This window comes from Musca autumnalis, unplaced genomic scaffold (genome assembly GCF_047663935.1).
Source record: "Musca autumnalis isolate F117 unplaced genomic scaffold, ASM4766393v1 scaffold_4, whole genome shotgun sequence".
Classification (NCBI taxonomy): Eukaryota; Metazoa; Arthropoda; class Insecta; order Diptera; family Muscidae; genus Musca; species Musca autumnalis.
This window is the reverse complement of record NW_027411977.1, coordinates 3,392,999-3,407,532: the sequence shown is the minus strand read 5'-3', so window position 1 is coordinate 3,407,532 and position 14,534 is coordinate 3,392,999. Positions and strand designations below refer to the sequence as shown.

The following is a 14,534-nucleotide window of genomic DNA, read 5'->3' as shown; positions in this document are numbered from 1 at the left end:
ACTTTTTACTCGACAAATTTGAGCGAGCAAAAATGTGCAACATGTTTGCCGGCTTCTGATTCGCTGACACGCCGACTTTGACATTTGTTCCAGATTTTTTGACGTTTCTGCCATTTTTTCGTTCCCGTACATTTTAGAAAAATGTGTGTGTTTGACTCATTTTCGACCGTTTGCTCTTTTGACACTTTTATCATAAAAAAAGAACTGGAACGAAGCTATAACTTCATCCCGTGAAATGGGAGTGAAATGTTCTCCATAGCAAATCTAAATCGTTTCTCTGAGTTTTGCTGGCGAGCAATGTTTCTTCTAAACACTTGTGACGAATACTTGAAATCGTATAGCATTCTGACTTTTTAATGTGACATTGGACTCTTTTTTTAACTCAAAGGGAAAAATCGTTAAAAATTAAGATTGCCAAAGTTTGAGCTCAATCGGAATATGTTAACACGTGCCGCTGGGGCCTCAAAGTGTCCATGGGCCCTTTATATAGCTAATATTAAAATCTGACCCGATTTTCAAAATTTTTGTAGGATTACTCGTACTTGTTTAGCCACTACAAAGAACTGGTAAACTGTTTTCATCGATAGGACAATAAATGTGGTCTGATATTGAAGTCATAAACATTTCATTTCGATGTGTTATCTGGATGTATTTTTGTCACACAACTGTACATTTCAGTTATGCAGAATCAAGTTTATTTACAATATGTGGTAATGGGAAAAGTGTCTTATATGGTTCCCAAATTCTGGGGAAGCTTTTAATGACTGAAATACCTCCGAAATATAGCCTAAATTAGCTGAGTAAAATGTAATGTAGTCTTTTTTGAAGATCTAAGGCCATGCGTGGAATGATTTTTTCTTTGTCCTCAAGATTTTAAAAGAGACACAAAGGAAACAACAAAATAAATTTAAAATTTCACCTCTTGATTAAGACAATTTATGAACCCAATTCTTATCTGATTGTACAAAAAACTGTAAATTTGCATAATCTACGTGATGTCCCAAGTATACAAATACATAAAAAAGCAGTATAAGTACATGTCAAGTGAATGGACAAATGTGTGTGGGTAGAGAGACAGAAGACCTAAGAAATGTGCTCTTGTACACCCATCATTTGCCAACAATGACAACACAATGGAGAAAGCCGCCTAAAATTTGAAACAAGCAAAAAACCATAAATGAGGATGAGGGTAAAGTTGTGGGATTTACAAGTGGAAAACATTTTTTATTTGAAGTACAAGGAGTGTAGAATGTAAAACAATTGTATTCGTTGAAAAAATAAATAAATGTAGATTCTGTCACTGTAATCTAATATAGCCATATTGTATTTTGTAAACTATGTACCAGCATCTTTAATGTTTTTGTTTGTCTATTCATATATATATTCCATAATAAATTCTAATTTGCTTTCCGTTTTCTTTTTTAGGCTTACAAACGCCAATCGAATTCAGTGAAAATTGCCAAAATCACTGCATTCACAATTATTGTGTCTTCCTTCATTTTGGGCTCATTCATTTTGGCTTCATCTTATTTGCAAGCCAAGGCATCATGTGATCAAGTACAGGCTCTTGATTCTGTTTTGGAGAAGGAATTAATGTTGGAAACATTACAACAAGTCAATAAGGTAAGTCGGAATTATTCAATTTCCCTTTTATTTCTAGAGGAATTCCCTTCGTTGCCAAATTAATTGCATTTCACATGCTAATACAAAATAACAATTACACCGTTAATTAATTCATTAATTCTTAGTAATGTGACTTTTGAACTTCATATTCAGGTTTTATTGTCTGGAGGCAACAAAGTAACATAATAATAATTTTAGGCATTTGTGATTTGATTAATAGGAAAATAATAAATTAAATTTGATTTTTAAATAGCTTTGGGGAATTTATTTAAGAAATTGTGGAAACAATAATTAAATCTCGAATTACACATTTTTTATACAAACGGGAATATCCCAACGAAACGTCGGATATAAAAATGAAATAAGTAATTTTTATTTATTTTTCATTGACAAAAAGGACCTTATAGCGCAATAAGACAGAAGTCTTAAAAACAATAAAAAATATCTAAAGGTCGATAAAACTATAGAAAAAAGGAATATATTTCATTAGGTTCGAAGTAGTTGTATTAAATAAATGTTTCCCCTCTTTTCCCCTTACACATATCTTTATAAAGAGGTTTTATATTGTGTTCATCATTAATAGAAGAGGTAATAGCATTTCTCCATAGATTTTTATACTCCCCACCATAATATGGAGGGTATATTAAGTTTGTCATTCCGTTTGTAACTCATCGAAATAATCATTTGCGATCCTATAAGGTATATATGTAAATTCTTGATCAGCGTAAAATTCTAAGTCGATTTAGCCATGTCTGTCCGTCCGTCTGTTGTAATAACGCTATCTTCCGAATGAAATTTTGTACACATGTGTTTTTGGTCTGAACTTAGATCAAGTTCGAAGATGGGCTATATCGGTCCACGTTTTCAAATAGCCCTCATATAACGGTACCGCCCCATTTCAAATATTTTGACGTTTTCAGGCACGTTTTCGGACGGAATTACATTTGACATTTAGGGTTCCAAGTGATCAAAAAATTTTCTACAAAAATTATGGACATAGGTCCACGTTTTATATAATGGTACCGCCCAATTTACAGTATTTTGACATGCAGCTAGTTCTGGCAAAATTAGTTATAATTTGGCATTTAGTGTTCTCGGTGATCAAGAAACTTCTCCACCAAAGATTATAGTCATAGGTCTACGTTTTGATACCGCCCGATTTCAGCTAATTTTTTTAGCTACATTTTCAGAACGAATTAATTTGACATTTAGGTCTGACGTTTAGGGCTGACATTTAGGGATGACAGTAAACTTATCCACCAGAAATTATGCTTATGACGGTACCGCCCGATTTCAGTTATTTTCATGGTTTTAGCTACATTTTCTGGCCGAATTAGCTATAATTAGGCATTTAGGGTTTCTAGTGGTTAAGTAATTTCTCCAGCTAAAATAATGGGCATAAGTACTTTCGCAACAGAAAGAAAACTAATAATTTGAGTATTTCATGGTGGAGGGCATAAAAAGTTCGTCCCGGCCGTACTTAACCCTTTTTAAACTGTTTTGTTTGCAATCACAAATAATAGAGGTCAAGGCAAATTTAGCCAGGTGACACAAAAGGGGAATTCACACTATGTTTACTCTCAATCAATCAATGCTTTGATTGATTGATTATTTTTATTGTTGTCCTAAGAATATTTATACAGTGAAACAATTTATCATTATACTATTTGAAATTGTATTTTCTAAAACAACAAAATGTTGTTTTTGTAAATTTGTTATTTAATTGACAATCCAAAAGGCGAAGGCCGTAGTCTTCATTTACTGTCAAATTTTTTTGCGCGAAATATCCTCAAAAGATAGAAGAAAACGGTAAAATATTCTTCGCGAAGCTTAAATAAAGATGTTGTACACATACATATATTCTTTATAGAAGCGAAATATTTGCTATATATGTATTTTTGATTACAAATATGTTTTGACGGCAAATGAAGACATCACTTGGTGTTATTGTATCACCTTCTTTCTTGCACCATGATGAGATATCATGAATATAAAATTTGAAAATAATGTCATTAAAAATTCAGGCAATATAAATTACCATAATGAACAATTAAATTGTAATATAAACCACAAACATTTTTGGAAGATAACATTAAAATTATTGCAGAGACTACTTAAATTGCAATTAGTTTCACAATAGATGAATTGCAAAGACAAACATTTAGCCATCAACTTCAATTGTCCGCACGTTTCATCGGTCCGGTTTGGTCCGGTCGGTACCATGGCACTGATTAGTGTTGTTGACGTTGTTGTGGTTGTTGTTGTGGTTATTGTATTGTATTTCAGTCATTTATTATCGTCAAGGTTCATCATAACTGAAAATTGCCAAGTATTTTTGCATCTCCATGGAAACAATGGATTTTCCGCATGTAAATGCTTCTGCCTGACACACAGCCAATACTTTCATAGCACTCCGTCGCGGCATTTGCTTGATAAATTGCAAAATAATGATGAAAAATCTTTTGAAGCTATTTAAGTATTGTTGAAGTTTTTCGCATTTCCTTCTATTCAACAGCTATTGGACACGCGAAATGTGTTTTTTTGTTTATATTTTTAGTATTACGACAACAACTACAACATCATTATCAAGATTGTGAAAATGATCAGCGGATCAAATGTCTGTAATTACCTCATAATATTGGTCTATTGTTTTTTTTTAAGTTTTTTTATTTGTCATAAATGAAGGGGTATCAAACAAAATTAATTTCATGCTTTATTAGTTTCTATTTTTCAAAACAAAACAAAAAAATGGAAAAGCCACATAAAATCAACTCTGCTAAATGATCTGTACACTATAATTATTGTGACAGTAAGAGAGATTACCTATCTGTATGTTCATAGGGGCAGGAATGGAATAAAATGTCTATTAAAAACCAGATCTCCTCAGGCCATTAAGCGAAAGTTAAACGTCGAATAATGTAAATGAACTTTAGCTCACAGATTAGAACATGTAGTGATTATTGAGTAGTGGGGGAATGGGACAAAGGTTTACCTTACCAGTAAATATATAGTATTGCAATACATCATGTGATATTTTTCAGTTAAGCTTCAATAATGATGTCAGTTAGCGTGACAATATTATAGCATTTCCAATGAAGTTATCGCTCCATCCACCAAGAGAAATCACAGCAACAAGTTGTAAAATTATATAAAATGTTAAACGAATAGAGATGCATATTGATTATCCACAATGTAGGTATATAATAAAGTATAATTTTATTTGATATATAATATGAACTTTTAGGGTCCTTAATAACGTTAGGCATACTTTCGAGACAGAAGAAATTCATGGTAGTTAGAAAAACCACATTCAGCATCTCGATATACAGATCAAGTTGTGAGGAACCTGATTAAAACATTGTAGAATATGAAAGGCTCTCTTCAGTTGTGTTGGACGTACTCCTTTTCTTGATAATATATCAGATCAATGGTATTGTATTATTCACTGATAGTATTGAATGTATACTGCATATACAGAGATAGTCGAGATAGCAATATACCAACTGATTCGATTTCGATATAATTTGGCGATTTTTTTCTAGACCAAAATGCGTCCCTTTTTCCAAATTTTATCAACATATGTGTCCAATTTACACATCTGAACCGATTTCAATATACATAATTCGGCAAACTTTTTCAAGACAAAATTCTGTCACACATTTCAAATTTCATCAAAACTCGACATATGTACATTACGAGGTTAGTGCCCCAAATATCTATATCGGGCGAACGTGTATAGGGGGGCTTTAGTCGATAGCCATAGAAGCTAGTGATATAATAAAATGCTTTTAAAAAATATTATTGTAATTTTTTATTATAAAAAATATTTTAAATAAATAAAAATATATACGGATGCTATATCCAAATCTGTACCGATTTAAATATAATTTTGCAAACATTTTCTGTCAAATATTTAATAAAAATTTAATATACATAGCGAGGATGGTGCACCAAATACCTAAAATCGGGCGAAAATATACATATATGAGAGCTATATCCATCCATATCCAAACCGATTTCAATATAATTTGGCAAACTTATTTCTCGTCCGAATACGGTGACATTTTTTAAATTTCATCAAAATTGAACATAATTTGCGTATTTAGGGCAACAAATACATGAAATCGGCCGAACGTATATTTGGGAGTTATAACCAAATCTGAACCGATTCCAATATAATTTGGCATTTTTATTTCTAGACCAAATTCCGTCACACATTCCAAATTATATTGCAATTTGACATGGATAGTATGTTTGGTGCATCAAATACATGAAATCGGCTGCACCAAAAGCAAAAGCGTTCTTCATGTGGCAAAAAAAAATTATCTTGCCCAATTTGTAACTGAATCGAGCAATAAATGCGACCTATACGTTGTGAACGGACGGAAATACATAAACCGACTCAGAAAGTGCATATCACTAAAAGGAACTATTGGTCTATCTCGATTCCTTTTACAAATGCACAAAGACATAACACCCCTTACCAAAGCATCTAATAGCCAGCATATGTTAGGCTATTAGATGCTTTGGACTGAGTAATCTGTTCAAAAATAAAACAACATATCGCCAGATCAAAGTCACTCTATATCAGAGACGCGCTTTTTTGCAAAGACAGTATAGTGAGGGCGCCCACTGAGTTGTTTTTGCATTTGCTTCTCTCTCTCACGCACAGTGTACGTGTACGTAAACAATCGATGAACATCATGTGTTGTTGTTTTTTCACCCATGCATACACACATGATTTAGTATTGATGGAAATATTATGGGCGACGCTGCTCTACATAAAACCAATGCAATCAGCCGTTATGTGGCATGAGGCATGAATATTAGGGTGGGGCGATGTGAACATCTTAAGGTGCGCTTCGCTTCTGATTCCTGGAATTGTACTGAGCAAAACAGTCCACTAGACCATATGTTTACCATATCGAGCCTCCAGATTTGGACTTGATGTTTTTTTTATCACACTTTTGTTACTTTTTTGGATATTTTGACATATAACAACCAAACAATTAAGATTTCGATCCAACACTAAGACAAAAATTGTAGCCAAAACTATAATTAACCCAATCCCTGTGGAAGATTTTAGAAAAAAAAAATTAAACTCGAATGACTGAAACATAAGAACAATACTATTATTAATACTAATACTAATATTAATATAAAAATGTTCAATTTGTGAATTTGTTATGGAGTAAACGACTATAAGCTTTCAAGTGGTACCTTATGGTACCACAACTCTTTAGTACATCGCAAAAGCATTTTGGAACATTGTTCCTACATCCTAAAGTTCTAGAATTTTATCCCCACCGGCGTATGATTTATAAAAAATTTTATGGTATGGTAGTTATACGCTACGATGGTATAACTATAATTAATTCATTTTTTTATTTTTAAAGTAAGCCCGCTTAATCACATTTTTGTTGTTTTCAAATGTTAAAAACAACAAGTTTTTAAAGTGGGTGTAGTTAAAATTGATTTACTTTACGTTTATTCTTGAGCTCCGGTCGTCATAAAATTGGGGAAGAGTTCTTTGCTTCAATGCAAAGAACTAAGAGAACTGATGTGTCCAAGTGGCGTTGGACGAAACTAGTATTCTCTGCCCTTCCCTAAAGTAAATCAATTTTAACTACACCCACTTTAAAAACTTGTTGTTTTTAACATTTGAAAACAACAAATATGTGATTAAGCGGGCTTACTTTAAAAATAAAAAGTAAACACACATCACAACAAAACTGCCAAAGTGAATATAATTAATTCACATTATTTCAGAAGCACTTTCAATGATTTGCTCCTAACTTGAATAAGTTTTCATCGATTTTATTCATCCAAAGACCATTGTGATCTTAACTTTGTAAACTTGAAAAACACATAAAGGACATATCAAATCCGTATATAGTAATATTGTATTTAGGCCGACGAAAAGAGATCCTGTTCTTCAAGTCAAAATCGGGAAGCTCGATTTTCACCGTAGACATATCGCTCATTTACTCAAAGAGTGACACATTTCAAAAAATCCACTTTCGAGAAAAACGCGTTTTAAGTTGGCGAATGAAATTTGACTTTCCCAACTAAAAAGATTGTAGCACAAAAACTAAAATAACTACTTGGACCATATTTTGCAAATAGCTAGCCAGATATCAGTGTTAAATTTCTGTGCAAGATCAAGCGTGATTTGAAATGTTTCAGTGCTTCATAAACTCAAAAAACTTTTGTGTTGAATTATGCGAAACTTGTAGTAAATGAGCTGCAACTCGTTGAGTTTTAAAGATATCAGTATGCAAATTTGACACAAGATATATTAGAAGTTGTAGAAAAAATAGAAATTGCTAACTCAGAAAACGCATTTTTCGAGTTATGTCACTCTTTGAGTAAATGAGCGATATGGTTTAGTGGACGTTTTTGCTCAGTACAATCCCAAAAATCAGAAACGCTAAGCCTCCATTAAAATTTGTTCCTTCCATACAAATCGACCCACCCTAATGAGTAAACATGGAGTTTTTGAAAAAAAACAAAATTTCAAAAAAAAATCTTTGGACCAACTAAAATGATATGAATAATACGCTGTCCATAACATTCTAAGTTAAACGTACCTAATTACAAAAACAACCCTAGCTTAGGTGCGCTGTACATCTAAAAAGTTGTTTGAATAAAATCCCTTTGACATTCCACATATAATGGAATTCAAGATTCAAGATATTCTGTAGTAACCATAGTCAACAGAAATAAAATTTCAATTTATTCTACGGAAATTATTTCCCAATGCCAATTGGAGTAAAAGGATTCTCCTATTTCCCAAAAACATCCCAGAACAGATACAAGAAGAGACTTCCACATATCAAAGAGTGCTGCCCAAATCTATTCTTGCCTTTTTTAATTATTGCTTCCACATATCAAAGAGTGCTGCCCATATCTATTCTTACCTGTGCTATTGCGGTGCAATTGTTTGAAATTGCGCACAGAACGGCATGGTTTCAAAATTCCAAACTGACAATATTACATTTTCAGTGGTGGTTAGGCGCTTCATTATAGTATACATAGGTCATATAAAACTACCTTTTAAGTAAAATATACTATCGACAAGTGAGTCGATCTCGGCAATAAAAAGGAGGTTTCATAACGTCGAACTAAAATAGAATCGAGCCGTAAACTCTCTAAAGACTCTAAAATTGTTATCGTAGTAAACATTTTTAGGTTCTGGAACAAAGCCAATTCCCAAGAAAAAATATTCCATAAAACATTACACATGGAAAATAGTAGAGTTGTGTCAAATGAACTATATGGAGCTTCTAGTTCACTACGCAGTTCTAATGGTCCACATCATTTGCATAAACGAACGGCGTATACATAATATCAGACGTTACATTTTATGATGTTAATCATACGTTTCGGAACCAGTACAGTGAACTAGGAACTAGATTACCCAACTCTAGAGAATAGTTTTCTTTATATAAGTTGTCTGTAAAAACAATTGATAGCAAACTAGAACTGATACAGAAACATTCCTTTTATTTCTTCTCATTCCAAACATTTTCTCATATTCATTTACCCTTTTACGACGAATCGCCAAGATCAAATATTTCAATGAAGGGAAATATGTTGCACAACTATTGTTGATACTTTTTTTGTTTTTGTTTTTTTTTTTTTTTTTTGCCAAGAGGAAGATGTCTGGCATCATCATAAAATATGGACGCCTACAGAAATTCACAAATACATAGGAAGGCATAAACAACCACAATAATATTTATTGATGTGATACGGTTCATGACAATTGGTAAAAGAGCAACGAGAAACGCTTTTCAAAAAATGAACTAGCCATACAAAATTCATAGGTAAATACGAGTACATACATACGTACATTTATACAAATCTAGAGCCATAAATTAAATGATCAAACATACTCTTATACATACCGACAGAAATGCATGGTTGAGATTAGTATCCGTTTGTATGTTTTGTTGTTTGTGTTTTTGTTTTCTGGCTTTGCAATGAAATGTAACTGAAGGTAACTTAACTAGCTACAATTGCATGCAAAAAACTTTAGCCATAATGAAATCAATGAAGCAAATTTCCATAAAACATGCAACAATTGATTTAAACAATAACAACAACAATAAACCCAATTACAATAACGAGAAAAAAAGGTGATGGTGATGGCGGCAGAGATATACACAGTCCTCATTGTCTATTGGCAATGCCCACAGTCTATTAAATTTTGAAATTTACATTTGGTGGCATGAACAATATTATTACTTATTTATTTCTTGTCACTTCTCTCTGTCTTTCCACCTCAAAGTCTATTAATCGTGCCATGTCTTACAAAGAAAAGTTCATTTAAATATGAAAGATTGTGCCATGAACTGTCAGGTCCAGTGATAATGATGACGGCGATAAAGTGAAAGCATCCACAGACTTTGGTTACAACAATTTCCAAAGAAATAACAAAACAAAACTCAAACTAAACCACATTATTACAAATGCCAAAGTTTATGGTGTAGGAAAATTACAGCTTTAACCACAACAAGTCGTCGTCGTCAAGCTGCATTTGGTCCAAACTGCAACTCATCTTTCTATATAAGGTGAGAAATGTTGCCTGTTCAAGCTGGTTGTCTGCAAACAGCTGTATTTCTACAAAATAAACTGAAAAAAAACTACAGAAAAACGCAAGAAATCCCACAAGAAAAAATTAAAATTGTTTATGTGTTCGATACCTTGGTGCATGGTACCATTTGCACATTTCTGTTTCTTATCGGTTTCATTGTGTGCGAATTCAGGGGGCTACAAGACATTTGTGTGTCGTTGGATGATGTATGCGCTTAATAGTGATTGTTAAGTTGCTCCTTCCACCATGTGAAGTCTGTTTGGTATTCATAAAACAATACCAGTAACAGTGGCCACACTTATTGCATAGTGATTCGAAATTCGGTTCGAATTCATTGCTTGGGATAAATTGTTAATTAAAATTGATAAGCATAAAAAATTAAAAGATTGCAATTTTTTGGTTCTCCTAGAACCAGGAATTTCTTTGATATTTAGTTTAATATTCATTTGGGATATTGTACAATTTGAACCCACTGTACTTTGTAACAATCAAAATTCAATTGTGCTGCTGTGTATATTTTTAACAATCGAGCTTGTGTCTTAAGTCTTTCGATTTCTTTGCAAACACCACAAACCACTCTCACACATACATATACACAACTTGTGCATAATCGCATTCGTAAGTGTTTGTATGAGCGAATGTTTGTTTTGTTAAGTATTTGTTTGTTTTAGCTTGTTGGATGGTATTTGTTGTTTCTAATTTATCAAATATAGTCTTGTCTTCTGTTTGTGTTATTATGATATACATACATACATACACACATATCTGAGTAGTTATGTATTTGTGTGCACGATGGTTGTTTTGCAAGTATGGATATACTATTTCGAAAAGGTATTTTTTGTTTCCATGAGATTATGTAATAAACCATTTTTGTCGCCATCATCTATCATCTTAATTGCCAGCACTCACAAACACACACGAGCATGTGTGTCGATGTTAAAATCTTGTTGTCGTTTCTGTTTTTATATTTTGTATTTTGTCTATATTCTATTCTTCTTCTTCTGCCGTATACTGATTAGCAATTTTTAATTTTATAACAAAATAGTTGAGAGATTTGATGACTCCGTTTAGAATTTGCTAGAGAATATTTGCGTGTTGGTTTATTTTAAAGATAACACAAGTTTGGAAATTCCCTGACATGTATACTTGTATTTATAGTATAAATTAATTAGTATAACTTAGAATGTTTCGATTTAATAGTTTTTGTTTTTGCAGTTTTGTAGCTTAGTTTTATTTAGTGTTACTTTCAACCAGTTTTTTTTTCTGTATACAGCACAAGTGTGTCTTAATGGAAGATTTGTAGGATTGTTCAGCTCCATCTCTCCATATACACAACAATATAACTGCAATACAAATCTTCTCAGGTTGTAATTAAAATCTCAGCAAAAACGTCAATTATTTTTAATGACTTTAATGGCAATTAAAAAATATACGACTTGATGATAATTAAAAGTTCTCGGTTCCACGCCACCACTTATCGTACTCTGTCATGCATAGAAATGTGTCATTATGTTTCGATAAAAAATAGTTTGTAATTATGCTTTTAAGTTTTCCACATACAGAAAATAGAAAATGAAAATATCACAATAATGTTTGCATGTAAATATTGGGTGATTGAAATGATTAATTCAAAACAGGGAGCTAAAATGAAGCATTCATCTAAAATTGTTGTCTATTGAACTAAGGTTATTTTTCACACTGGGAGACCCTCCAATTTTTTTTTTTTTTGTGTCAACTGTATCTCGATTTTGTGTAGAAATTTTAAACAATTAAATGCTCTGTTCCAGTACCTGCAATAATCTACTATAAATTTTTCAACATTTATTTAAGAAAAAAATTTTTCAACAAATTATTTTGAAGACCATTTATAAAGTCCTTTGGCATTTTGAAAGTCCTTTGGTGGATATGAACGTGAAAATTAATAGTAGTATACTTTAGAGACGTATGCAGGGAGTTTTCAAGGCGGCCCTCTAAACGAAAATTGTTCAAGAAGTTTGTCAAATTTCGTCTAAAATCATAAACGTTTTTTTATTAATTTGTAAATCTGTTGCCTGAAAAATGAAAAATAGTACGCAATAACTTGAAGAAAGTTTACTGTTAAATTTCAGTGTTTTCAAGGTGTTAATTGAAACTGACAATCTACCACCACATAAGGTATACACCAAGGCACAACATGTTATTTAGAACAATTTCTAATTTCTTTTTTGTGTGATTTTTTTTTTTCATTTCTATTATTAACAGCGTGCTAATATGTTCCATTTTTATTTACTGGATGTTGTTTACTTACTTCTTTGTTGTGTGTTAGCAAACCACAAAAAACGGGTAATAGTAATTAGTAACGACAAAGTACCGTGACCAGTTAGATCACACAAGTTTTAGTCAGCGTATTTTGAGTTTTGCCTTCTTTTAAATTTATTCAAGAAGCCAGTTTTGACGACCGGGAAGATTGACGACTAATGTTTTAATTTTACTTTTACATTTATTGTGACTATATAATTAATGTTTTGTGGAAATATTGCCAAATACCCAATGTTGTAATTAATTCAATTTAGCAAATAATTTGTCCAGAATTAACATTCATAATTAACATGTTTTATAAAACATTCATCAATTAAATTGTCTGTTTTAAGTGCAAGTGTAAAATGCGTTTTAGGGTAAATTAAATTGGGAACACAAATGTGGTCTAGACAACTTTATCATATGAATCACAGACGAACACATTATAAATATAAACAAATTCCGAAATATTTAAATTTTTGTATATTTCATTTTGATAAATTTATTTTCCCTTTGGGTCTGACCATAACCTACTTTTGGACCAAATGCTTACCACATTTTGTTGTTGTTGGTGGTTTTTAATACATTATATTGGTGTTAGAAATACACCAACCAACTATGGCTTAGTAAATTTATGTTTTAATTTTTCTCATGCCTTGCAAATGCCAGAGAGTAGCCAACAACAAAAAAAACTTTATTTATTTATGCCCCTATAATAAAACAACAACAACCACCCAAAACAATAATTAATCGTGATATATATTTTTTGCTTTCAAATTTCAACCAAACACTATGTGTGCAGAGTAGTGTTGCCATTTTCTGATTTTAAAAAATTAATTTTTTGCATTAGTTCTTCTTTTTGTTTTTAATGATCGAAGAATGTACTTCAATACACCATAATCTTTCACTGATGGATATGCACCCTGTCAGGCACATCACATGCGAGGATTAAGCAAAGTTCGAGGTCATTCTATAAATACATAATAATTGTTCCACAAACATCCCTAAAGGGAAAAGGGAGAATTCTCTCATATCAATGAGTGCACCCCGATTCATATTAGTTCAATGATATGGGACCTACTGTTTATCGCCGAGTCCGAATGGCGTGTCTTAAGACACCACTTTGTAGAGAAGTTTTAGATGGCAGAAATACTCAGGAAATGTCACCAACATCACTGATGGGTATTTTGCCACCGCTGAAAAATGTTTGATGTTGCCTGGCCGGGGAATCGAACCCACGACCTTCAGCGTGCAAGGCGGGCGTGCACACCATGGCACCACTGTGACATCCATAAATACAGTGCCGGTAAAATTAATAGCACCGTCATGCATATTTTCAATAACATTTTTATATTTCCCTTATTTTTATAAAATTATTTTATTGATACCTCGTTGCAACTTCGTGGTGGGGGTATGCTCTTTGAGGAAAATAATATATCCTGTATATTAGCACTAATATAAAAATAATAGCACCGATCTTAGTTTCCATAGTTAAGTTGCATTTTTGAAGCGTTCACCATTAAAACTTTTTTATTTACAAACTTATATTGATAAAATGTTTTCAAAAATTAATTTTATAACAAAAAAAATTGACCAAGCATGAGATGTGCCAAAGAAACCACGCCACCTTAGAAGTAAGGCATTTTTATTTGGAAATGTAAGGGAATGGTGAGTGTTATAGATCAGAGTAGGTTCTCAAATCAACCGCGGAAGACCTTTAAACTTTGGTTATTACTTATATTTCACTTTTGAAACAAGTCAGGCTTGAGGGATTTAGGATACAACTCTGATTACTCACATCCATTTTGATATGGATGTACAAGTTCAATATAAAACATCTGTGGATCACACTTTTGTTGTAAAATTCATATATACAGGCATGTCACAGAAACCAATTCCGATCGAAAGTGGAATTGATTCCGTATTTAGCTTCTTCAGAAACCGAAAAACGAAAAATTTGTTCGGAATGAAACCACTTTTGGTTTCTCAAGTGGAATTGTATTTTTTTGGAAACTTGTCTCTTTAAAACACTCCA

At 32.3% G+C, this 14,534-nt stretch overlaps 1 protein-coding gene across 8 annotated transcripts in view; it reads left to right on the top strand.

Moving 5' to 3' along the window:
- The window catches only part of Msr-110, a 38,889-nt gene that overhangs the window by 17,016 nt on the left and 7,339 nt on the right, over nucleotides 1-14,534 (top strand). For all 8 annotated transcript variants that reach the window (XM_073987229.1, XM_073987232.1, XM_073987228.1 and 5 more), the window contains one exon: nucleotides 1,426-1,623. In XM_073987229.1, coding sequence (XP_073843330.1) covers nucleotides 1,426-1,623 — 198 coding nt within the window. The remainder of the gene's footprint in view (nucleotides 1-1,425; nucleotides 1,624-14,534) is intronic.